The sequence below is a fragment of the Arvicola amphibius genome, chromosome 8 (genome assembly GCF_903992535.2).
Source record: "Arvicola amphibius chromosome 8, mArvAmp1.2, whole genome shotgun sequence".
NCBI lineage: Eukaryota > Metazoa > Chordata > Mammalia > Rodentia > Cricetidae > Arvicola > Arvicola amphibius.
In genome coordinates, this window is record NC_052054.1 from 21,916,795 (window position 1) to 21,944,567 (window position 27,773).

The 27,773-nt window shown below is 43.1% G+C and overlaps 1 protein-coding gene and 1 pseudogene across 1 annotated transcript; one reads left to right on the forward strand and one right to left on the reverse strand.

Moving 5' to 3' along the window:
• Positions 1-27,745, reverse strand: Stx11 (syntaxin 11). Its single transcript, XM_038339693.1, has 2 exons — positions 27,641-27,745; positions 1-2,424 (listed from the first exon to the last, which is right to left on the reverse strand). Exon 2 carries the CDS (start codon positions 2,417-2,419, stop codon positions 1,556-1,558), a length of 864 nt encoding a protein of 287 aa, XP_038195621.1. The 5' UTR covers positions 2,420-2,424; positions 27,641-27,745; the 3' UTR covers positions 1-1,555.
• Positions 9,138-9,536, forward strand: LOC119820951 (annotated as a pseudogene).
• Positions 27,746-27,773: the final 28 nt, after the last annotated feature.

A 27,773-nucleotide genomic window follows, 5' to 3' on the forward strand; every position in this document is an offset into this window, starting at 1 on the left:
ACAACTCCCAACTAAAATCACTCCTGTATTTAAGAACGTGTAAGAGGGACTCAGAGTCGGTTCAGAAGACATCCGGGATGTGTGATCATGGTCTGGAACATCACCTCCAGGTTTTGAAGTGAAAGCAAATCTCTAAAACCTGAAAAAGTTTTACCGCCTGGTTGACTGTAAAACTACTGTAACTCGAGCGCCCTGACGGAAATGCGTTAGTTGAGAGTTCCATGCATACATTGTAGTTAGCGGCGGTGGGGTGGGGAGTTGGGTTTGGGGGGAAGTTTAACCATAATTTAAAAAATAGTTGAAAAAAATAACAGTTATTTTCAATGGGTCATGATGTAAATATAGAAAAAAGATAGTTATAGTGTCATGTGGATTACGCCTATTTGAAAAAAAGATTTCACTTTAAGTCTCTCTGCTTTAACACATGCAAGGAAAGGTTCATAGTAAGATGAATTATTATTTCCAAGAACGTCATTTTAGTACCTCTGATTGTGTCACGTGTTTTTCCCACTTATCTGCACGAATGACAGCACACAGTTGTTCAAAATAAAGTCTGACGCACGGTGAGCCATGCAGTCAGGGATGAAATACACTCACGACAATCAAAGCAACATTGGCACTGACCAAACAATGTTCTTATTCTTTAAATACAGAATTTCCCAAAGCAAAGTTAATCCAATTGGCCATTATGTACACAAATGAGTGGATATTAGTTTACATATACACACATATTCATATGGAATTCAGTACAAAGATAAATTTTAAATAAATGTTATCTGTGAAAAATATAAAACGTGAGTGCTAAAAAAGTTCTATTTGAGTGATTGTTCAATATTTGGTGCTTAAAATATTTCAAAAATTATTCATATATATGAATATATACATATATATGTACGTGCGTTCATGCGCATATATATTCTGGTGGAAGGTACAGAAGGTGAGAGAGAGAAGGAAACCGTGTATGTTCGGTGTGGTTTAATAAGTGGCAGAAGAGAACCGAGGGAAGGTTTCCACATAGGCAAGGCTCACGCAAAATAAATAAATAACCAGAAGTGAATGACATCCAGTTTACCCCAGGCCAATGCTACTCGAAATTGAACTAAGAAATACTCAAGTGAATGTCACTCAAAATCGAATAGCACCAAGGAACTTTCCAGAGAAGATAAACGAAGACAAATTTTGATAATGTACTCATACTATTTGTATATGTAATTGGACTTCCTCTTTTAGTCTTCATGACATTGACCTTAGCAATGGCATTAGCGCCTCCCTGTGATGCTGAGTGCTAGGTATCTTATAATGACGCCACACAACTCCATTGGTAATCTGCCTGCATTAATGAACCATAGGATAACGAACCGTAGGATGCTAACAACCATCTTTCTAGGCAAGTGCCAGATCCCAAATCTTGCCTCCTGACTCCACCGTCCTTTCTTTATTCTCTCAATTCTGCAGGAATCGGGACCCTCTCCCTTGGCCCAGTGCAGGATGCCTTTGGCTGGCATCCGGAACATGTTTCCCTCAGGGCACAAGTGGTGAAGGTCCAAGCCAGCTGCTAGTTGACGCAGGGGCAGCAGAAGCAGCAGATGGTCCTGCAGGGGTTCTTCTTCTTGTACTGCACCGCCTTGCGCACCTGCGCCTTGGCCTCGCCGGTGTAGTCGAGGGTCTTCTGCACGTTGAGCTCGATGACGTTCAGCGTGTCCGCCTGCTTCTCCACCAGCACAGCCATCTGCAGGAAGAGCTCGTGCACGTCGCGGATGCGACCCTCCAGCCGCAGCAGCTCGCGGTGGCGGCTCTCGATCTCGTTGAGCGCAGCCCGCGCGCCCTTCACATCGGCCAGCAGGTTCTCTGAGAACACGTCCCACTTGCCCTGTTCAAACATGTCCTCGATCTGCTCGCCCGACACGTCCTTGCCCATGATCTCCAGCTGCCGCTGGATGCGAATCTTGCAGTTGTCGCGCTGTTTCATCTCGGCTTGGTTGTACTCGTACATGGCCTGCTGGAAGGCGCGGGCCAGCGCGCTGTATTGCGCTTGCGAGATGCGTGCCACCGCCGATTGCGAGCCATGCCGAGCCTCTGCCTGCTCGCTCAGCTCCTTCATGGAGCGAAGCTTCTGGTGGATGCCCTCGCCCCGGGTCTTGATGGCCTTGGCGATGGAGTTGGTGTCGCGCTTGATGCTGCTGAGGCGCCGCATGGACGTGAGGAAGCGGACGTTCTGCCTCCCCAGGCGCTTCACATCCACCATCAGCAGTTGGTTTTCATCCTGGATGTCCTGGATGACCCGGTACAAGGACTCCAGGATGTGGTCGGTCTCGAACACGATGTCCTCGTGGGGAGCGTCAAAGTCATCGTCCCCGTCTGGGAATTGCTGGTCATAGCTCCTGGACAACTCTAGAAGCTCTGCAAGCCGGTCCTTCATTTTGCCTACACGTAGAGACAGTAGTTAGAATCTTCTAGCGACAGTCAAATCTTTTCATTAAGAGGAACTGAACCTCAGTGCTCCTCATTCCTTTTCCCTGGGTGCATCAAGGGGCTCAATGCCCCATGACATTTCACCTACAAGTAGAGACATACGATGGCTCAGATTCAGGCTCTTGGCTGTGTTTCGCAGCCTCTACACAATGTACTTCAATGACACAGGTGCCCTCAACTCAGCCACTGATTTAAAAGTTTAGATTGCTTTGGGAATTAATTTTTTTCCTTGCTTCTTGTTTCTCCATCAAGAATTAGACACACTAGCCTTGGTGGTGGTGGTGCACACCTTTATTCCCAGCACTCACGAGGCAGAGGCAAGAGGATCTCTGTGAGTTCTAGGCCAGTTGGATCTACAAAGTGAGTTCTAGAACAGCCAGAGCTGTTACACAGAGAAACTCTGTCTCAAAGTAAATAAATAACAAATATATAAAAGAATTAGACACACAGATACAAGGGGGAAGAATTAGACACACAGATACAAGGGGGAAGGGGGACCAGAAAAGTTTGTAAACTTTTGACTAATGACAATGTACGAGGCTTTGCGACAGACACTAATTTTTCCCGATTTTGTGGCTGTCACTGTTAAACATCCCTCCCTTGTACTTAGAACAACTCTTAAAAGTTAAGTTGGCTTATTTAGTCTGCATGGTGGCTACAACTCTAATCCCAGCATTTTGTAGCAGAGTCAGGTGAATCTCTGAGTTTTGAGGCCAACCTGGTCTTCAGAGTGAGTTCCAGGACAGCCAGAGTTACAAAACAAAAACAAAATCAAAGTAAAGTAGACTTGATGTATTTGTCTCTTAAAAATGACGTAACAGGCTGCACGAGAGATGACTCAGTGGTTAAGGATGAGGTTCTTCTCTGGCTGAGGACCTGAGTTCAGTTCTCTGCACTGGTGTCTGCGGGTTCACAACTGCCCATAGCTCAGGTGATCCAATACCCTCTCCTGGCCTTTGTGTTCAACTGCACTCAGACAGACAGACAGACAGACAGACACACACACACACACACACACACACACACACGAAACAAAACCAAAGAGATGAGTGAGCAAGGCGGTGCATGCCTTTGATCCAAAGGCAAAGACTGGTATATCTCTGTAAATTTGAGGCTAGCCTGGTTTACATGGTGAGTTCCATCCCTTGCCAGGGCTACATAGTGAGACCCTCTCTTAAATGAATAAATAAATAAACAGATATATAAATAAATAAAACTCATGCTCTAAAGGTGCTGGGTGGATGGCTCAGAGATTCTGAGTTTGATCTTGAGCCCCTATACAAAAGGTGGATGCGGCAGTGTACACTTGTAACCCCAGCGCTGGGATTGCACAGAGGGCTCTTCAGGACTTGGTGGCCGGTCAGGCTAAACAAGTCAGGGAGCTCTAACTTCAGAGAGAGATTCTGTCTCCAAAAATAAGGTGGAGAGCGACCTAGGAAGACACCAACATGCTTGCACACACTCATGCACATGCACCCTCCCACACAGGTACACACACACACACACACACACACACACACACACACACACACACGAGAACACAGGCACACAAATGCCAAAGCAAACCTGTTTGAAGTAAAATAACACCAAAATAAAGGCAATTCTAGTAAAGCGATGCAAAAGAAAATTTGGCCATCAAAGACAGGTGCAGGCCGGGCGGTGGTGGCGCACGCCTTTAATCCCAGCACTCGGGAGGCAGAGGCAGGCGGATCTCTGTGAGTTCGAGACCAGCCTGGTCTACAAGAGCTAGTTCCAGGACAGGCTCCAAAGCCACAGAGAAACCTTGTCTCGAAAAACCAAAAAAAAAAAAAAAAAAAAAAAAAAAAAAGACAGGTGCAGCGGTGTGTATCTGTGGATCAGCTGCCGGGGAGGCTAAGGCACGAGTTCCAGTAGCACAGCCCCAGCAACACAGCCAGACCCCATTGGAGGGGAAGAAAAAGATTTCTCTAAGGAGATTTCTTAGCTCCTTTTCCCAATATCATTTTCTAGTGGTAACCACTGTTGACATTTTTCACTATCAAAAACCATTTATACAAAAAAATTGAATCATACAATCTTACGACAATAATATAACATAGTCTCATATATCCATCACGCAACAGAAACCTTGCCCCTTTTGCGAGGTTGGTACAAATCATTGTTAAGACATAACCATGTTTCCTAAGTATACACATTTTGAGTGGAGTGAAAATGTGAGTTGGGGCTAGTTTGCCCTTATATATGATGCTTTCTGGTGAGGAAAAAAAACCTGTTCCTAGGACATAGTCTGTGGCAAAGCACAGCTCCCAAGAGCTCCACAATCACGCGGACGAATTGATCTCAAAGGATTCTTTCAGGTTGACATAGTGTCATGCAGCAGTGCTGATGGAGGGTAGACATCTGGATTAGTAACCACGGTGAAATGGTGAGCACTGGCCATGGCCTCCCAGCTGCCAAAAACTTTATCTATGTAAGCTAAGTAGAAATTTTATTCTGTAATGGTAATTCTTAATGAGACACATTTTCCTGCTTCTAATGTCATTTCTATCCTTTGGCGAGTAAAGTCAATACCAGGCTTTCTCAGTGTCAATGAATGTCATTCTCCTAGAAGAATAATTGACTGGACAGTAAAAAAGATCCAGCCTGCGGAGAGACCTGGGGAGAAATTATGAGGCAGATGATGGGCTAATAGTTTGATTATTTTTAATTAATTTTAACTGACATATAAGATTGTTCATATTAATGGAGTGCTATATCATGTTTCAATACATGTACATACTGCATTAAGTTTAAATCAAGTTAGATATATATGACTCTATAAATATCATTTCTGGACCAGGCTCTACTCTAATATCATAGCAAATGTATAATCATAAAAAATTCACTATTAAAAAATACAAAATATATCAGTGAGTGTTTTACTTTTTTTTCTTAAATTCTTCTTTATTATTTTTAATTGTGTGTGTGTGTGTCTGCACTTAAGTACAGTGTCTGAGGAATCCAGAGGCAAATCCCCTGGAGGTAGAGTTAGATGCAGCTGTGAGTCACCCAGTGTGGGTGCTGGGCACTGAAACCCAGTCTTCTACAAGAGCTGTACATCATCTTAATTACTGAGCCATTTCTCCAGCCTCTCTTTTCCTTTCCTTTTTCTCCCACCAAGTTATCAGGAAACATTTAAAAGTAATACAGGATTCTGACACTTTTAAAGAAAATTCTGGAAAGAGGGAACACTGAAAGAACACACGAGGACAGCTCAGCAACACATACTGAAATCTTTTCAAGTAGGTATTTATTCTAAGGACACATGGGAAGATGTGCGGAGTCTGTGAAATATGCATATTTCCACCACCATATTAAATTGGCAGATATTTGGAAATGGCTTTGAGGCACAGAATGCTGAGCTACTTACTGGCTACTCCATAAGTCACAGAGTGTAGAAGGCCACCTAATGAGATGAAAAGCACAAGTTCTCTCAGGTAGGAAAGGTGGCTAGGGAGAAACTGAGGCAGTCCCACACAACTATTTGAACTAGACTTGAGCAAGATGCATCAGAGTGTTTTCCTTGAGTCATGGGATAACATGACTGTCACTATTACTTCCTTTTGCTGTTCTATATTTTCCATAATTTTATGAGCTACATATAGATTGATAATTAATTGTAATAATCTGTGTGACTATTAGATTGACATTCCGTGCTCCCTGAGGAAGTACGCTAACTCATTAGCACAGAATGGGAGCCACATCCATCAGCTTAAGGTAGTGTTCAGTACATTCTACTCTCCAAGAGTTGGGTGGACAAAATGAATACATTTTGATGGACACAACAAGACTAGAGCATAGATGCTTTCCTTGAATCTTGACCAAGCCTTGCAAAACATTATGATGGAAGGGAATTGTTGGCAAAGGGAAAGAATCTCACATGTCAGATTTCTAGTACTCTGTCTGTAGACAGGTCACACGCTCTCTGCTGCTCCTCTGAAGCTGGAAAGAACTATGGGAAGAGACTCAGCATGGAGAGCAAAGCAGAGTCCAAAGCACCTCGAAGATGGTATCAAAATGTTCACAGAGTGACTTGTGTTTAGAATCTCACCACCTGACACCATAGGTCCTCAATCAGTAAAGATCTAAAAGCATTTGAAGGTACAAGTCCTTAACCTGTAAGGAAAAGGGAATGGCAGAGGGACTGTTCAGGCCCTTTGGCAGGGATTAACTGAAAGCCTTCCTGGAACCTTCCTGCCCACTCTTCCTACACAGCCCAGACCTAGATGGGTAAGTTCTACTCACTTGGAAGTTCTCCCAGCTGCCAGCAGGCAAGCATCAGGAAAACTACAATCTCTCTCTCTCTCTCTCTCTCTCTCTCTCTCTCTCTCTCTCTCTCTCTCTCTCTCTCTCTCTCTCTCTCTCTCTCTCTCTGTGTGTGTGTGTGTGTGTGTCTGTGTGAACCAAGAGGTTTCCATTCCGAGAGTGTCTTTAGAAATATTTGAAGTATGCATTTTTACTGAAGGCACATCAGAACATAGATGAGGGCACAAACGAGCGTCAAAAGCAGCTTTATAGTCGGTAGGTTGATATGTACCACGACATCCTAAAAGAGGAAACTATAGTAATTGATAAAAACAAATCAGACAATTCAGCCGACCCAGAGTTTCACAGTGGCAAAGAGCAGCATAATAAACGTTGGTAAAGTGCTTATAAACTCGCTAAAGTAACTTCTGCCTTCATTCACACTCAGGTGGGAAGTACCAAAGATGGTTTCTAATCACCAGAAAGCTAGCTTTCTTCTAACTTTCCTTTTACACACATGTGTAATGTGGCCTGAGAGAGGAAGGGAAGGAAGGTGAGTTGCTTAACCCTTCTTTTGTTGAGCAATAAAATTACAGGTAAAAGCACACAGAGAAGTAAGGAGGTGATGATGCCCAAGTGGATTTCAGACCTTGGGAGACCATGAAGTCACCTGGAGGGTTCCCAGTGCTGCAGCTGCCTTCACTGGGGCTCTAGAATGAGCTCCTTGTGATTTTTAGTACACAGCTAAATTTGTAGCCCACTCCATGGATTCTTATTGTGGAAGCTTTGCGACCATGAAAGTCAGGCAGTGCTGGAACACCTTAATGGTCCCCAGGCTGAAGACAGAATGAAAGGGCCCAGAACCATCAGCGAAAGAAAAGGATGGTTCTTGGCCTCTCCCGCCCCCACTACAGAAAGACGGTGTCTTCCTTAACCACTGTCTTCTGGCTTCTGAGGATGAAGAGGGGCTGCATAGGAAATGAAGATTAACTGAGAACTTACTTTCAGACTGGTAAGTTATGAAAACAATCCAGGAAGCCTAGTGGTGGAGTAAGCAAGCATGGTAGGGGTTTATTAGAATTTCTTCACTCTCATATGAACAGTTAAGGCAGACACTAACAAAAGGGCATTGAAAATGGATATTGTTTTTCACTATTATGTGGCACCTTGAAGTACAATAATAAGTTATCTAACAGAATTCAAAATGAAGGGTGGCAATAGCTAAATACAAGGGCCATTGGGACCCAGATCCTACTATTGAATTTGGTCCGTAAAGTCTTGCTATTTTCTAAATTTGGTTCAGTTGGTAGAGAGTTTGCCACCCAAACATAAGGACCTGGGTTGAAATTCCCCAGCACCCATGTGAAAATCTGGGTTCAGTGATGTAAATCTGTAATCATGGCCCTGGGACAGCAGAGGAAGGTGAATCCCCGAAGTTCCAAATCCAGTGAGACCTTCACTCAAAAAATAAGGTGGAGAAAAATTTTTGAAGGCATCTAATGTTACCTTCTGGCCTATACATGCAGACATACATGTATGTATCAACATCTGCATGCACAGGTGTGTGCACACACATGAACACATGAGAATACCACCACACGCATACTCCCACACACACTTTTTTTCTGTCTTATCAAGAAAGAGGACTCAGGAAGATCAGTGAATGGGGATGATAACTCCATAACTGACACACTGGATGCTACCGAGAACAGCCAGGGCAGTCACTGTCCCTGCTCATCCCTAAAAAATCTTTTGTATAAAAAACTAAATAAACTGGAAAAAAAATGAAAAAAAAATCTTTTGTAAACACAATGCATAGCTATAACTCTGATCATAAGGGAGAAGGCTTATGTACACTTAGTCTGCAGCACCAAAAAATAAGAAAATTTTTCATTGTTTTAGTGTAAATTATGCCCCTTTGAAATGACAAAGGTAATGCCATCTTGTCCTGACTCCATTTGTGTATTTGCTTAGACAGTTCTCAGCCCTCTCCACAACCTCCCAACAGCCATGTCTGCCTTGGCAACACATGTGCGGTTTCCATGGCCTTGACCAAATGATTAAAGTAACTCGAATAACTGGAAAAGTTGTAAGTAAAATAACAATTGGCATGCCGTGTCTAAAATAATTACTATGTTCATAAACGAATGTTTCAAGGCTGCACTGACCCCACTCATCTAACGTGATGCAAATTATGGTCCTTGTGCTTTTGACCTCTAAGAACTCTGTATGCCTGGGCACCAAGAGACTTTGCAGAGGCACAAGCTGATTTTTGTTCTGACCACCAATAAAAAAGGGCTTAAAACTTTTCATCATCTTGCTTTTCCCCTGTTGCCACACAGGTGTGTGGAGGCAGAGGCACAAGTATATTCAAGATTTGACCTCACCCATAATCTACCACCATGGCCTAGGAAGGCATTGTTGCTGGAGGTGTAACAGATGTCAGTACTGCTGTATAAAAAGTGCTGAAGACGGCCCTTATCCACAATGGCCTAGCACATGCTACACAAGAACCTGCTAAGCCTTAGACAGGCACCACATCCATCTCTGTGGGCTTGCATCCGATTGTGATGAGGCTATGTACGTCAAGTTGGTGGAGACACTTTGTGGTGAGCACCCAAACAAGCTGATTAAGGCTGATGACAGCAAGAAACTAGGCCAATGGTCAGGCCTCTGTAAAACCGATCGAGAGGGGGAAGCCACAGAAAGTGGTTGGTTGCAGCTGTGGAGTGGTTAAGGGCTACGGTAAAGAAGCTCAGGTTAAGGATATCATTGGAGAATAGTTCAAATCCAAGAAATGAATAAATGAAAAATCTGGCTCATTTAAGACAAAACAAAACAAAACGATCTTTTAGCTGTCTGAATCAAAGTGGTTGCCAGTAACTATCGCATGTGGATTATTTACTTTATTGTGCCTCATTCCAAATTCATACGTGAAAGTCCTGACCCTAGCATGGCAGAGTACCTCTGTATTTGGTGCTGGTATTGAAGAAATTAAGTTAAAATGAAGTCTTTGAGGGATAGATCTTAATTCAATATGGCTGGTAAGGAATCCAGTGGGAGAAAGTTTGCACACTCAAAAGTCAGCTAGGAGAAAATAGAATTAATCTGTGAGCCAAGGAAACAGACATCAGAAGAAACAAACCTTGTCAAATTAGTCATTTTTCTATGGTTGTTACAAAACACCCAGACCAAGATAACTTTGAGAAGAACGAGTTTACAGAGGCTTATGGTTCTAGATGGATGGAGTCCATCATGGCAGGGAAGCAACAGGCAAGGCAGCAGGAGCAGAAAGCTGAGGGCTTACATCTTGAACAGCAAGCACAAAGCAGAAAAGGCAAACTCAAAGTAGTGAGTCTTTAAACTCTCAAAATCCGTCTCTAGTGACATACTTCCTCCAGCAAAGCCATATGTCCTAAATCTCCCAAACAGTGCCATCAACTGGGGACAGAGTGGTCAAATGCCCCAGACATTGGCAGACATCTCGTTCAAACCTCCAAACTTGCCAACACCCTAACATTGAATTTACAGCACCCCTGAACTTGTAAGAAATGAGTTTCTGGTGCCAGGGGTATCCAGCCTTTTGACACTGTGATACAATGCTGCCATCTACAAAGTTCACACCGGAGAACTACATGCTGAATTATAAAAACAAACAAACAAACAAACAAACAAAAACCCAACCAACCCATAATGTAAGGTTGTTTAAGTAAGTTGAGGGTTTTGCGTTGGGCTCCATGCTGCCCTTGGTAGACTGTGGTCAGCAAACTTAACAGGCCTAGAAGCCATTCGGACTGTCGTACCTCGGTATGACAAACCAATTTATACATCAAGGAAATATTGCCTAATACCAACAAATAAAATCCTTCCTGGCTTCACAGCAATATGTTACAAGTATTTTGACCTGTAGTGAGGGAAATCAGACATGGATGTGCAGAATGCAGAGCAGAGGGAGGTTCAGACTGGACCACGGGGAGTTTGCTAGAGAGGTGAATTGGAGAAGATGGGAGGGAAACAAACCCTACAGTCCTTTCTAAACTTATACTTATGATAAACACGGGTTTCAGACTTCATTCTGCTTTCATGCGTGTCTTTGTTAAGGTTTCTATTGCTGTGAAGAGACACCATGACCATGGCAACTCTTATAAGGAAACCATTTAGTTGGGACTGCCTTACAGATCAGAGGTTCCGTTCATTCTTATCAGGACAGAGAGCATGGCGGAGTGTAGGCAGACATAGTGTTGGCCATGTCTTGATCAGAAGACAACAGTAAGTGGACTCAGTCCCTGGTGTTATCTTGAGCATAGGAAACCTCAAAGCCCGCCCTGACAGTGACACACTTCCTCCAACAAAACCACACCTCCTAATAGTGCCCTTCCCTATGAGTTTATGGGGGACAATGGCATTCAAATTACCACAATGCTCAAAGTTCAGGAAGTTTAATGTTTTCCTTTCAATATGAACTTAAGAACACACTTAGACATAGGCGCTTTATAGTATTTGCCCTATCTAACTATGGATGAAGCAGAAAGGATCTTGTCCCCAAGAGAGCATAAACGGTCACTTTTGTATAGTGGTCAAGCTCTTATTTCAGGTTCTGTGATATACAGCTGTTAGTCCTGGGGCTTATAGTAAATTTTAAATAATTATTAAAGGAGATGATAGCCACAGATCAAAAGGTGTTTGCTGGACCATAGGAGACCCTGGGAAAAGCTCCTATAGCACCCCTTCTCTGGTGGGTGCGGCCCGCACCGGGGTACACTGCCTGGCTGGCAGAGGGCACAGCCCTACCCACGCGTGATGAGGTCACGGCCTGCTTAGCTGTGATCGCCCTGTATAGAGCTTGCTCAACCACTTACTCCTGCCCAGCCACTCCCACAGCACAGTCATCTGGCTGGGAACAGGACATTCCACTCTGTCACAGTAGCTTCGTGGTTGTTTTCAAGCTCACCCATCAGAACACACCCTTAAAAGACAACACAGGCTCTTTCCCCAACCCGTTGACTCAAATCCATTAAGAATCATTTCACTCAACTGAGTAATCCTGGATGCTCTGCTCTGTTTCTTGATTTTAAAAGTGGGTGTATCAAAAAGGAAGAAAGTATTCTTTTGTTTTTGTTTGTTTTTGAGACAAAGTTTCTCTGTGCAGCCCTGGCTGCTCTCTGGAACTCAATGTGTAACACACTGAGATTGGCCCACCTCTGCCTCCTGGGTGCTGGGATTAAAGGCATGTGCCACCGCCATCTAGCAAGAAAGTATTCTTTTATCTTTTAGAGATTATAAGCTTAAAATACTTTCTTGTTGTTCTCAAGGTACTTTAAAAAAATAAAAACCAAATAGGGTTGGTTTTTTAAAGCACATTTGTCAAAAACATATTTAACCTTTCTGTAGGGCACAATATGAAAGTTTAAAGGCTCTTCATTGAGAGGGGGTATAATTATAAAAGATAGGGCTAGAAGAAATGCTAAAAGTATTTGCTGTGAAATTCTCTCCTAGGTATGGCTGCACAAACAAGACCAGAACAATGGCAACATCAATGAGCATGGAAAGGGGACAGTTTTATGGGGTACCATCCCCAAACACAGAGCTACACAGGCAACTACTGACTGCCGAGAGAGGGAGGATTAGCCCCTTCCAGGGACGATCTCCCTTACTGGTTATCCAACACACTGGCCAGCCCTGAAAACATGCACAATCAACCAAAAGTGGACTCAGCAGGTTCTATTTATATACTGTGCATATACATATTATTCATATACATATGCACACATAGATGTAGCAAGAATAAAGATAGAAGACTATAAGATTTGGAGTGGAGGGGACAAAAATTAAGAGTCCCTTTTAATTTTTAGGCAAGTGAGATTGCTCCATGGATAAAATACTTGTTGTGTAAGTCTGACAATCTATGTATCTATGAAATTTCTGACTGCTGCCACTTCCCATCGGGGACATTGTGAGGAAGCTGGAGAGAGACTAGGGACCACACAAGAGAGGGACTGAATGACTGAGCCTGGACACGACCAAGGGAAGTCCATCCAGAGGTTGCTAATTGTGGAAGGTTTACATGGACCAATTCATGCTACCCTCACAAACATAAGAAATGACTAATAACTATCTAGGGGTGCTTTATTGTTAAGATACTCACTGATACAACCGTCTTTGGGTTGCTCTATGCCTCCCAAGTGTACGTTTTTTTAAACCTCAGTTTAGGAAGCTAACAGGAATCACAGAAAAATCATAATTTATGGAAAGTAAATTCTCATGCATTTCAAATGAAAATCTGTTATAATTTGAAATGAAAATATAAGCAATATTCCAAATAACTATCTTGATGATCATAATATTTGATGGTCATGGCCTAAAGTATATATTTTTAACTGTACATTACCTTTATGATATTCTAATCATTTATTATCTAAAATTTTATATAAAGCAGAACCATTCACTTTTCAAGAATCACACATTTCTTAACAAATGTGTGGATAGTTCTGTCTTTCTCGTTGAAAACTGTAGTCACACTGCCCTTGCAGCTCAGGAGCCGGGGAGCTGCTTCTTGTTGCCCATGCTGCACAGGACAGCACAGAGATACCTGGTAGCTTTAACCTTGGCCAGGGTTCAGTCTGATAAGAGATCTGGAGAACCTGAAGAGCCAGTTTCGGAAGGGAAGTGGGTAGTTTTGAGTGTACCTCAATTCTACTGTTCAACTCACCCAAATAAAGAGCAGCCGGCGGGTACAGGACAACCTTCGAAATGGCTTACGTCTACCACTCAGCGTCAGCAAAAACTGAAGCAGAGCAGTTTCTCGCCACCGTACTAAAAAGAACTGAAATTAGTGGGAGTTTAACTAAGTCTCTAAAAACTGTCAGGAGTTGATGTGGCCAGACTCATGTTAAGGTGACAGGAGAATTGTCCTCAGACCCAGAGGTCTACTTAGAACCCCCTATCTAGACGTTGAAGGTTCACTCCTGGCTGTTATGTGAAGTCATATTCTGACCTCACCTGTGCCACTGATCCCCCTCCTCTGGGATTCCTCAGCTTCCAGGGTCCCAGTAGGTACACAGGGGGGATTCCCAAGAAAGGGATGCAATTCCTAAGAGACTGGGGCTTTCCAAGCCCGCCTTTGTCGCCTTTCCTTGCTAGCTACCTTCTCCCATGAATGAATGCCGACCTCAGTGTTGGGAGAGGACTCGGTGGGATGTTCCATGAGGAGCTGTTACACAAGAAAGAGAAAACACTCTGTCTTTGCTATCTGCTTTCATCAGTTCTTGAGATCCATGGGACCTTAATCTGCTCAAATAAATAATGCAGACCTGGTAAGCACATGTGTGAGCAGTGCTATTAATACAGTCAGTGTGCTGTTAACAGCTTATGTCCCATTTCATCTATGGCCAAAAGTGACCTTGACACCTAGGACTTACTGTATTATTTGAGCTTAAACCTTTTTAATGGGGGTTGTAGGGGCACATGTACACTGTAGCACATATGGCTATATCTGGAGGTCAGAAAACAATTTTGTGACAGTTCTTTCCTTCTACCTACCTTTAAATCAGTTCCAAGGACTGGACTCCAGTCACCAGACTGTCACAGCTAGTCCTTTACTGATGGAGCCTTCCTGCCAACCCTATTTGAGCTTTTACATAACTTACTTCCCAAATATTCTAAAAATTTCTTTCTCCCCGTTTAATTCTTTATAAGAACACAAAAAGCTCACAAAAATAATCTCATATAAATATATGGAGGGATGGCTCAGTGGTTGAGAACACTCGCTGCTCTTCCAGAGGACTCGGGTTCAATTCCCAGCACCCACATGGCAGCTCAACTGTTTGTAGCTCCTGTTCCAGGGGACCTGACACCCTCACACAGCCAAACATGCAGGCAAAGCAGCAGTGTATATAAAATGAGAATAACTTATTTTTTTAAGAAATGTGTCATGACTATAAAAATAGTCCACAATAAAAACCTAAAATGTCTGTTTCCAGATTTCTTTTTATCACAACAAATGATAAATATTCAGCAATCGCATTCAGAAGCACCAACCCTGGAGCTATGATGTGGAGCACATTTCTCTGGTCAAGCAGAGGATTCTGAGAAGTTTCTTCTGGATAGGGACATCCCACAGAGCCATTGAGAAAAACCATGTGGAACATTCTACCAACAAAAATCTTTTCATAAACTATGCAGGTGAAACTAAATAAAATGAAGAATGATGAAGGCAACCCTGAAGAGTTAAGAAAATTCTAGAAAGAAAGAGAATGGTCACATGCGCTTTTATGTTCAAGCATCTCAAGGTGGTTCTTCCAGTTCCACACATTTCCGAGGCTGTGAAAGAATCATGCATGACGTGGGTAAGCCAGTCTGAGCCGTGACAGCATGTCATGTGCCCATGTCTCCATCATTTTCCATCTTACTGGTTGTGACAAGGTCTCTCCCCGAACCTGGAGTGATTTTCTTTTCTCTGCCTGTTCCGTGCAGGGATCATAGACCCGAGCTGCCATACCTGGCTCTCTACGTAGGTGCCGGCCATCCGAAGTCAGGTCCTCATGCTTGTACAGTAAGAGCTCCACGGAGTGGGGTGACAGAGGAAAGGTTTAGACTGGCAACTGGGCACCTGACTGAAAAACCGTCTTCCAGATGGGGAAGGAGCCTGTGGGCTTGTGCAGGAAGATGAAGACAACAGAATTCCAGGGGGATCATCATCTGAGAGATTTAGACAATCTGGAGTTGCATAATTGGAAAGAAAGCCAAGCTAGCGAGACTAGAACAAGGGGGACAAGGTAACTAACTCTCTGGAAAACAGACCATACAGTGCGTTCCAGAACATAATCAGGTTATAATACAAGGCTCTGCTTCAATTAGTGTGCTCATAATATTAATCACTGAATATTGACCTGGCTTAAATTATGACGAGTTGACCCGGGCAGTGGTGGCGCACGCCTTTAATCCCAGCACTCGGGAGGCAGAGACAGGCGGATCTATCTCTGAGTTCGAGGCCAGCCTGGTCTACAAGAGCTAGTTCCAGGACAGGCTCTAGAAACTACAGGGAAACCCTGTCTCGAAAAACCAAAAAAAAATTATGATGAGTTGTACTGGGGCTGGGTGTGCATGTCTTGATAGAGAAGGGGAGAAATGAGCTAGAGCACTATCAATACCTAAAACTAAAAAACCCAGAAACTTGTGATAGAGGTACGCTGTTTGGAGACTGAAGACACACGCCTCAGGGGGTCGGGTGTGGTTGCCTTTGGTGGAAATGAGAAAGAAGACTGGGTTTTTTTCATTACATGTTTAATGGAATTAATTGGTTTTTCTCAAAGATGTAAGTTTGGTAAAAAATTAAAAAAGAAAAGAAAGACATAGACATAATCTTACCCATTTTTGCAGGGGTTGGTTAATCATAAGTTCAAGGCCTGCCTGAGCTAAAGACTGAGCTCAAGGGCAGACTGGGAAGTAAATGAGACCCCATCTCAAGAACGGCAGCAGGGGTACATTTCAGTCACAGAGTGGTTTTCTAGCATGTGCAGGGCCCTGGGTTTCATCCCTAGTACTGGTAAAACAAAAACAAAGAAATTGTAGGTGGGATTCTAGCTATTCATCAGCTCGCTGTGCCCTTACAATAAACATCCTTTCTGAAGGGCAGAATGAGAAGGGGAGTGAAAGGGGAGAAGAAAGAGAAGGACAGAGGGAAGCTGGGCGGCGTGGAAGGGGGAAGACTGCCTCTGAAAAGCAATTACTAACCAGAAGGCTGCTGCAATGACTTTGTGCTAGTGTAGGGTGATGAAGACTTCCGAAGAGCCAAGCGTGGTGGCACACACTTCCAATCTCAGCACTCGGGTGGGTGAGGCAAGAAGATCGCTGTGAGTTCAAGGCCAGTTTGGTCTGGTGTACGTAGAGAGTGCCAGGACAGCCAGAGCGGCATTCTAGAGACCCTGTCTCGAAAAGATGGAAAAAGAAAAGAAAAGAAAAAGGAAGGAAGGAAGAAAGGAAGGAAGGAAAGAAGAAAGAAAGGAAGGAAAGAAGAAAGAAAGGAAGGAAAAAGAAGAAAATGAGAAAGAGAATTCAGAAACTGTCTTCCTGTTGAGTGTGCCTCTTTCTGCCATTGACTCTCGGTAATAAACCCTTAAACGCATTTACGAGGGAATCAGAAAGTCTTCAAGTGTTAAGTTTTGATTGCAATAAACCCAAGCTTCCCACAAGGCTTTAAATGAAAAACCTGAAAATGAAAATTACCCAGAGCCCAACTGTGGTATGCATACGTGTGATCTCTGCACTGGGGAGGCTGAGGAAGGAGTACAGTGAATTCAAGTTCGCCTCCACAGTGAAACCCTGACAGGGACATGGAAACGGGGAAAGTTGAGACAATGACGCTAAAGCAGCATCACGGGGCTGGGGTGATGGCTTAGTCAGGGAAGTGCATTTCTCCAAATCAACATACAAACAAACAAACAGACAAAAAACCCAAAAAACCAGGCCTGGTGGCACAAGTTTGTTCCCTAGCTCTGGTGAGGCAGAGACAGGTAGACCCAGGGGCTGGCTGGCCAGTAGACCATGCTAGTCAGGGATTTCCAGAACAAGTGAGGTAGCCTGTCTCAAAAAACAAATAGAATGCACCTGTAGAACGACACCTGAGTTTGATCTCTGGCTTCCAGGTGCTCAGAGGTGCACACACATGTGACACACACACACACACACACACACACACACACAGAATAAAACAAATAATCCTCAACTAATGAACACTTAAGTTTTTTATATAAATTGAAAATACAGTAATAGAAAGTAAAGGAGGTCTTGGCTGACATGACATCTATCATAAAACAATAATAAAAGTGAATAGCAGTTTTTAACCTAAAAAATATAGACAAAGGGATAAGAGTAAAATACTGAGAAACATCACAAATACATACAAAGAACTGGTAGGTGATCACACGCATTTCAGAATAATAAGAATTATTTAAACTCATCAGGCTGCCATAATTGGCTGGCACATACTGAATTCTCTGTAACTTTACCATAAACTCTCTAATATGTCTCGGGAAATTATAGATTTAAAAATGCAAAATCGATAAAAGAAACACCAGTAAAAAAGTCATAAATCTTTATCTGTCCATTAGAATAATGATAATAGTCTGGAGAAATCCCGGAGGGAAAGAAAACCAAGTATAAGGACATATAACTGGAAATCTCCACACAACAGGAAGAGAATAACAAGATGCTAGTTACACTTAGCAACTTAGCTCAAAATGAGAGAAATAAAAATACAAGCTTTGTGCTTTCAGCACTAAGACTAAACTGAAGCAATGAAAATGGAAAATGTTCCTTATGTTTATGCTGAGGACAGCAGTGGTGGAATATAGTAAGGTGATTGTCAGTGAGCCAGATACACAAATGTCCACAACTCCCAAAATTCAGTTAAGAGCAATTCATAACTTGAGAAATTGTCCAGTTCGATATCAACAAAGACATGCTGACTAAGTAGAACATTCCCATTGTCAGCTGTTAACCTTTGAAGACAGGTTGATGTGCCTATAATTTGATTTCTTAAGGAACAAATTTTATCATCTAAAAAGTATTACTTCTTTTTGGAAAAAATAAAATGTATTATATTTATGTATGAAACACCCCAACAGTAAGAAATAAATTTTAAAATTAAGGTAGAGAATAAACAGTAGAAGACACATGCTGTCTGTCTCTGGCCTCCACACACTCAACAAAACAAGGAATTAAATTTAAAATTTATGTCTACACTTTATGTCTTAGAGGTAAGCGAACAAAATGCTGGGCATATTAGTTAGCTTGATTTAATCGTGCACATTGCACATGCATATTTAATGTTACAAGGTCCCACACAAATTCACAAATATGATTAATGGATCAAAATAATAATAATGTGTTGTGATTTGAGCGAGAAAGTCCCCCATAGTCTTGGGTATTTGAACACCTGATCCTCAGATGGTGACATGGTTCACGTAAGCCTAGGTAATGTAGCTTTGGTGGAGGAAGTATGTCACTGGGGGAGAGTTTTGAGAGTAAAAAGCCCTGCCTCCCACTAATTCACACTCTCTGTTCTGTGCTCAAGATTCAAGCTGTGAACTCTCAGCTTCCTGTTCCAGCTACCATACTTGCTGCTTGCTGCCAAGTTTCTCTGCCATCCTGGGCTCTAACCCTCTGCAACTCAAAAACAAAGTAAATTCTCTTTCTTAAGTTTTATTACAGCCACAGAAAAGTAAGTAATACACAATGATTTGCAGTTTAAACATTAAATCCTAATAGCTAAAAAAATAAATTAAAAAAAACATGAATTCACCTTTCCTGTCCTCAGATAAGCTTGTAAAAGCAGAGGAAAAATAAGTCGGCAGAATAATAAGATCAACAATTGGCCAGAAGAGAAGAAAAAGGAAGGACCCATCATGAGCTGCAAAGCTGGGAGGAGGTTACCAATTGCAACACAGGTATTGCAACCTCTCTCCCCTGCGTGGAAGCCAAGTTCACAGATGAGAATTCAGAATTGACACAGCTTGGAGTGCATGTGCTTCACCCCTTGGGCCATTTAGAGCAAAACCTCAAGGGTGTCACTCCAAGCATAGTGACTCTAAAAGTTATTTTAAAAGCTATTTCTATTGCATTTATTTATTTAGAGATTTATTTATTTTTATTTTATGTGCATGAGTGTTTGTCTGCATGTATGTAAGTATGTATGTATACCACGTGCATGCCTGGTGCCTGAGCGGTGCAGAAGAGGGTATCAGATCCCCTGGGACTAGAATTACAAATGGCTGTGCTGTGGGTAGACATGTGGATGCTGGAAACCAAATCTGGGTCCTCTGCAAGAGCAGCAAGTGCTTTTGACTGTGGGAGCTCTCTCTCCAGGCCCCACATTTATTTATTCATTTTGTGTGGAGATTGTGGGTATCAGGGTTCATCACCATGTGGGTCCTGGGTTTCAAACTCAGGTCATTAGGCTTGGTGACAAATGTCCTTACTCACTGAGCTATCTTGCTAGCCCTATACTCTTAAAAGTAATTTTTAAAAGACTACCACACATATTAATGAATTTCGGAGCTTTAAATTTGTTTGATTTTGACTTTTGCCACTATATATTACACACTGGGATATTAAGACCAACTTCTAACCATAGCAGATTCCATGAAACACCCAGAAAGTTCCTTCTCTGTTCCTTCCTATTGATTTAACTCTTCAAATGGAGGAATCACTTTCTTCTCTTTTAGCAGCATTGCCCTCCCAACACATGCACACGCGTGTGAACATGTGTGTGTGTGCACACCCATACAATCACGTACACACACATACACAGATACAAATGTGTGTGCACTTGCATGCCCACATAAACATGTGAAGGAATCTCAATTTGGATCTAGAATTAGCAGATCTCCCTTTGCTGAAAAGAGGACCCTTGTAACAAAAGCCACCCTCCCGGCTTCAATTTTGGTGTGAATTGGGTTTCTTGGGAATGTGACCTCTTCTCTGACCTCGGACTGGGTCTATGAACTGACACTCCCCACGCTTCCTCTTTCCTAATACTCACCATTTTTTCCCCTGCTGAGCAGTTTACAACACAGTCTCTTGCTGTTTGGGTTCTGCTTGCCCGCAACCTCCATGGGGTCCGGGGTTGTGCCTGTGCCGATGCCTGGTGGGTTTGTAATGTTCTCTAGAGTATCTAACATGGAGACCCTTGATAAATGGTTCTCAAATAAATAAGGTCACTAGAATGCTTGTTTTCAGTCACTTTTATGAGTCACAGGTGAAAGATGGTCCTTGACCTCCCAGTGGCAATAAACTCAACAATAATGAGAGGAGGACCAGGCAGTGGTGTTCAGAGGAGAGTGTCAAACTCTGAGAACATGAAGTCTTCTTAGAGAACATAGGGCTGGAGGTAACTCCCAGTAGCTTACTTGGAGAGGAAACTGAGGCAGAGATAACTTGAGCAGGAGCCTGAAGCACACACAGAGGGCACAGAAATGACAACTGCCAGACTTCTCGGGAATGAAGAAAAGAAAGTGAAGTGCCCCTATTGACCAGGTTATTCTGCAGATGACTAATGTTTCCTGCAAAGATCTGATTCCAAATCAATATGTTCTCAAGTGCCTTCCCCTTCCAAGAAAAATTATTGACCATTTCTGTGAGTCAAATGGTGTGTTTTCTTGATTCTATGAATGTTTAATCTTTCTACCCCAGCTACCTCTTTCATGCTATTAGATGGTCATTAAGGTTTAAAGCTAGCACCTTGACATTTGCTCTGCATAAAACTTCCTGGAGCTTCCTGTCCTTGCAGAGTTACTGATTCCTATAAGGAGACTTCCTTCAAGCACAGCTTTTCAAGGAATTTGATGTCTCTTCATCTGAGATGAGAGAAAGCCAGGGCAGAAATTTCTTTCCTCTCTCCCTCCTTCCATTTCTTTCTCCCTTCCTCCTTTTTTCTCTTCTTCCCTCCCTCCTTTCCTTCTTTCATTCCTCTTTTTCCTCTTCCTCCTTCTTGTTCCACCTCTTTAGGTTTTTGTTTGTTTGTTTGTTTTGAAATAGCCTAGGCAATTCATCCTGATATTCATAACCTTCAGGCTACACGCTGAGGTTTACTGGGCTGTTTCAGGATTTTCAAAAGGTTTTAGATAGGTGTGTGTGTGTGTGTGTGTGTGTGTGTGTGTGAGAGAGAGAGAGAGAGAGAGAGAGAGAGAGAGAGAGAGAGAGAAAGAGAGAGAAAGAGAGAGAGAGGGGGGCAATGACAGCAGTAATAATACAATTTGTCCTTTCTGTCCTTCCGGCTGTTACACCATATGAAAGGACTGTCAACAATAAAGAGCCATGAACTATCAATAAGACATTGTTTCATGTAGATTGCTATAGTAAATAAAGAGGCTACAAGTTGGGCAGAGTAGGGATAGTACAGAATTCATCTCATGAACTGTCCTACTTTATCCAAAATCAGATTGTGTGTCACTAGCCCAATGGGTGTGAGCAGAAAGTACAGAAGGAAGCTGGGAGGGGAGGCAGGATTGCTGCCATTCAGAGCTGACCCTGAAGACAGAACATGTCCTACTTCCTCCATAATTCCAAAAAGCTGAAATTCACATTATTAACTAATAAGTTCTGTAAAGAATATTGCTTCACATCTTTGAACAGAGGGAGGTGTAGAATAGTCCACTACACAAAAAGAAATACTTTATTGGGAGACTTTTATCCGAGTATCTTAGTACCCACTGGAAAGGAAAACACCCTCAATGAACGCTAAAGACACGTCATCGTCTCAACTAGAGAGTTCAAACCCCCAAAATAATTCACACTAAAAGTTACCAGTTAGTAAGCCTTTAAAGAACTTAAATGATATACACTAGTCTCCAAGACCCATAGGTTTAGAGACTGAACCACACATGCTTATGATAACAGATATTTTTGTTTTCAGCAAAAGTCACAGAAGGGCTAGTAAAAGGGGTGGAGCTGGAGGGGGGCTCTGAGGTAACCTGCCAAAGTCAACCATAGCAGTGACCCTCTCTTAGGGAACTCCCAGCAGAATTGAGGAAGCAAGACATGAAATAGTAATGCAAATCTTTCACTTTCTATTGAGAGAAGGACTTAATGAACTATAGGCAGCCATAGGAATTTAAACAGACATCTAAATTTAAAAGAGACAGGTAGGTTGAGTTGTCTAAGAAGGTTCTAAGTTGCCCTCCATACAACAGGTGACTATCAATTTCCCTATAAATCTCAAGTTTCAAAATATTTAACTCACCTAGCAAGAAAATGTTGAAAGGCACCAAGTTTTATATTTTGGAACATTTTGGAGCTTTAACCTTGGTGCATTTGGTTAAGCTTGTGCACAGTATAAGCACGTCTGTATCTTTAAAGTCAAAGTCAAGATGGTTAATACTGTGTGGAACAAAAACCAAAGTATTTATCCAAGTCAGAGGAGGTCAGGTCATCAGACAATGAGAATGGTGTAGAGTTGGGGCTGGACTTGGTGGGAAGTGGCTTGCTCGTGAGAATACCTGTGTTAGGACCACTGGCATCAACTCAAATGCCCCAAGGACAAAACAGGATCTCACAGAAGATAATTTAACCATCTGTCAAGCCAAAGCCAAGAGGATAAGGGTACACCAGGGTCTGCTCACTGCGTAAGGTTCTTCACGTTAGGGGCAGTACCTGTTTTAGAGTCCAAGCAAGACAAAATTGGCATCCACAGGCAGATCACAAGCCAGGAGTGTGAGATTTGGAGTTCTTATGTCCCTGACTGCATTTGTTAGTGATTCTTTCACCATGGGACCCACAACCTGTTGATTAGCAGCACCCGGGCCCCTGGCAAGCCTTTCTACTGACCAGGATATCAAAAAAAGGAAAAAGTTGAATAAACATTCAGTGCTTAAGAAACAGTTCTGGAGGCCAGAGCTCTGAGACTCTTCAGAGGCTCTTAGTCTCCATAAAGATGTTTAGTCCATTATATCCATGGTGGGGAGCATAGCAGCAGGCAGACAGGCATGGGGCTAGAACTGCAGCTGAGAACTCATATTTGATCGATGACTGTGAGGCAGAGAGAGAGAGAGAGAAAGAGAGAGAGAAAGAGAGAGAGAGAGAACTGGGAAGGAGGCGGGCTTTTGAACCCTTAAAGCCCATCCTCAGTGACATTCCTTTTCCAATAAAGCCACACTTTCTAATCCTTTCCAAGTAACTCCACCAACTGGGACCAGGTATTCAAATACACGAACCTGTGGAGGCCATTCGCACTCAGACCACCACACTGGAGCAATTTATGGCAACCCTGGATGTATTCCTAGATGGATCACACATTTCCTCAAAGGAAAGCAGTAGAAAGATGCTATATAGCAAAACAGAGGCCATGAAGTGTTTGTATCATGACTGGAGCTATTCCTGCTCAGGGAAGAACTGCTGTGATAACAAATAAAGAATGATGGTAACTTGAGTCTGGTACAAAGGCTAAACAGTTATTTATTTATCCATTTCTTCAGAAAGCAAGTCAGCATGTAGAAACTATGGATCAGGTGCTTGGGATAAATTTCCAATACTGTCAATCATTATCCTTCCTTATATCTGTTAGAGAATTTATCACAGGATTCCAGTGAGGAATAAAAGACTTAATCTACTTATTGATCCTGGAATAAAGCCTGGCCTACATAAGCACTCAGTACATCGACCCTAGATTGGTTTCTGTTGCTATGCTAAAATACTGACCAAGAGAACAAATTAACAGAAGAAAGGCTAAGTTTGGCTTATATGTCCTAGGACTTAACTCGTTACTGATGGGTGGACAGGAGCTTGGAGCAGGAACCCCAACACAGGAACTGAAGCAGAGAACAGGAAGGAATGCTTCTTACTAGCTTGCTCTCCACTTCTTGTTCAGCTTGCTTTGAAAATACAGCCCAAGACCATCTACTCAGGAATGGTGCTACCCACAGTGGATTGGGCCCTTTCAAATCAATTATTAATCAATAAAATGTCCCACAGATATGCTTGTTGGTTAACCTGATGGAGGAAATTCCTCAGTTGAAGTTCCCTCTTCCCAGATGACTCTAGTTTGTGTCAAGTTCACAAAACTAACTGGCATAAAATCCTAGTTATTATTTGGTCCAAATTTTGTCTAAGGTGTGTGAAATTTTACATGCCAAGTAATGTATAAGCTCCTCACCATCCTTTAGCTCACACCAACTCTTCCATTGGGTGGGAGGCTCCTATTCCAGTCACTAACGAGGAATACAGGCAGCATCTTATGTCTTCCCCCTCTTCCTCACTGCCCAGCTCTCAAGAGGCAGCGGGATCCTGCATGTTAATAAAATGTAAGTTCTATCAATGCCTTCCTTCAATTCCCTGTCTCAGCACCACTTTATTCTAGCATTGTTCATACTCTCATCTCAATATTACAGTAATCTCCTAAGGACCATGTAGCTCTCAGCCAATCTGTTCTAAGAGTATGTGTATGTGTTTGTGTTTATCCATGTATATGTGTGCACATCTTCGTGTGTGGGGGGTGCACATGTTCATGTGTGTGTGGGTCCATATGTGTCTGCATGCCTAAGGTCAGAGGTTGACATGGTGCCTAAGTTCTCTCATTGGATCTGGAACTTATTGATGGAGGTAGACCAGAAGGTCGGCAAGTCCCGGGACCCTTCTGTCCCTGCTCACCCAGGGCTTAGATCACAGGTGACAGCGGTTTGCCTTACATGGGTGCTGGAGATCAGGCTCAAATCTTGGTGCTTGTGTGGCAAGTACCTTCTCCTCAGCACCATTTTGTTCTAGTCACATGTCTGATGCTGTTTCTTTCCTCAGAGGCCCCCACAGGATAAAGTCTGGAGCCCATGTGGCATACGGACCTTTGTGATCCTGTCCTTTTGTCTTCCCGCTCTCATCTCTCTGCCCTCCCATCAGCCTACCCCCAGGAAACAAGCTGGAGTTTCCTGACCACAGAATACTATTCCAGTTCTCGGCACTGCTGCTGTCCCTTCTGCTGGGCCAGCCACCCCTCCAGTTCCTGGACAACCCTCATCCACAGTCAGGTCCATTGTTTAAAACGTCTTCACAGCATCACGCGTCAAGCCCAAGCCAAAGCTCAGGAACACAATGCCTAACATGGTTTATCTTTTCTTTCTTATACAAGAAGTGACTCTGTGGCTGTGGACGGGGGGATGAAATATAGCAATTAAAGTTGTTTTAAGTTAGCTGTTGTCCTTTACTATGTAGCTGCCTCAGAGGACTGGGATGTTTGGTCCATCTTAATCCTCACAGACCCTGCCCAAGAGACTCTGGTGAATGCCTGACTCCTATTTATGCTGCTCCCTGGTACACACATATTTAAGATAAAGTTTAAATTCATAAATTATTCACAGTAAGGGATGAACAAGAATTAATAGAACAATTAATACGGCATGATTAATTCGGCATGAATATCTTCCCTCTCTTAAAGTATCTTACCACCAGGTATGGTGGCATACACTTTTATGATGAACACTCAGCAGGCCTAGGTCAGCTTGGTCTACATAGTGAATTCCAGGCCAGGCAGGGATACACAATGAGACCATGTCTCAAATAAAGTAAATCAAAGTATATTACTATTCCTGGAATCTTCTATTTAATATATCAGAACTCAGGCAACTAAAGCCATGGAGGTCAACCCTCCAAATGAGGAGCAAAAACCATATAAACCAATGAACAGACAGCTGCTTCGATCTAGTGGTCTACAGTGAGGAACTACTCATTAGTCATGGTGTTCTTAAAAAGACACATTACTAAGTGTGCCCACAACTGCCCAGGGTTAAAAACATACTGCATTTACCCTTACACAGCTACTAAGTAACATGGAACATGGTTAATTCAAACACTTAAAAGTCATGTCTCACTAAAGTACCTTTAAACCACACGTTGAGTGAAAAATCGGCTGCGTGCAAAGACAAGCAGGGGACTGGACCTCCAACTTCCCCTTGCTGACCCACCAATGATCCAGAACATTCGGAATCTCAAGATTTCAACACACACACACGCATACTGAGGCAACTCCTTTGGGTATAGGCTTCTCATAGCACCCCTCCCGTGATGTTGAATTTCCCTAAGAATCTGCTCATCTATGGCCCTAGCTGCAGGGATAGCACTGTGTCCATGACTATTATACATGGAACTTGATGAAGAGGCCGGAACAGACCAGAGCCTTGTAGCTGCTGTCTAGGGCTGACCTCAGCTCACCTAGGGTGACAGTTATTCCTGTCTCTACTGAGCTTCTAGACAGTGAAGTCCGTTTCTAAGAGCTATTATCCAGCCACTGTGAGACTTTGATCTCAATGTCTGGCTCCAGGAATCATCTACCTTCTTCAAAAGTGTCTGTATGTTTCCTAAAACGCTAATTTGGTAAAAGAAAACTACCTGAAATATTTTTAATTCCAGAGTGACTAACAATCACCCCATTAAATGTCTTGTTCCTACCAAATATTGAAAATGACAACCAAGTGACTATTGGATAACAAAATTCCTTTTCTACTGAGCTTCTGTGTCAAAGCTCATGATTTAAGGGTTATCTCAGCTCAGCCTAGTGATCCTGGATGGCATGCTGTCCCACCAGACTCTTTAGGAAACTGAGAACTTGAATAGTTACTCCCTAGACCGCCTGCCCCAGTTTGACAACAGCGGTCTCATCCCCTGGTCGAATTCTAAGTCTGGTAATCCAATCCCACTTTTCAAAGTCTTATTAGCAAAGTCGCTCAATTAGAGCAGCCTCGTGACTCATTTTTGGATGCCCGTGTAAAAACAACAGCTCCTCCCTCTACTGAGAAATGGCTCGAACAAGTGAGAGAGTCACAGGAAGTAAAACTCGGGTCTCAGCTGATGTTCGTGGAGCCAGAAGGCCGACAGAATTCCGTGATGTGGTTCCCTGAGCAAAGCCACCAGGTCTCCCTCCTAAACACAACTCCGGAAGGTTTGTGGGAGCTGTTTCAAGGAGATATCTATGTTCCTGTATTTCCTGGCTCCTGAGTCATACTGTCAAGTTAAAGTCGAGAAGTGCCCCTTCTGATGTGTTTCAGAAAGTGGCGACCAAACCGAAAAGAGCACCTCCATTCAATAAAGCAGAATAAAACAAAGCTCAGCATCTCGACTGAAAACAAATGTTGCTTCGGGTAGCTCTATAAAGTCAGTCTACATTCGTAAATTTCTGAAGCACTTCTGATGAAGCGTTCATTATATTCTTAAATATTTAAAAAGTTTCCGGCTCTAGGTGAGAAAACCAAAGCCTTGTCCTGAAGGTACCTAGACGCTCAGAGAGAAACACACCCCAAACCCACCTGCTGTTGCTCAGCATCCCAGCCCTGGGTCAGCACGACCCCCACCCCAGCCAGCCCGGCGCCCCGCGTCCTCGATGCTAAAAAAGTTAGGGAGCCAAGCGGACTACCGCGACAAAACGAACCGTGATCCGGCGTCCGGATGCCCGGAGGAAACCGGGGCCGCGTGTCCCGGCCGTCCTGCTCCCTGCGCTTCTCGCCGGCTCGGACTGAGCTTCTCAGCCGCGGTGTGAGCCCGGCTCCACCCCGACCGCATCT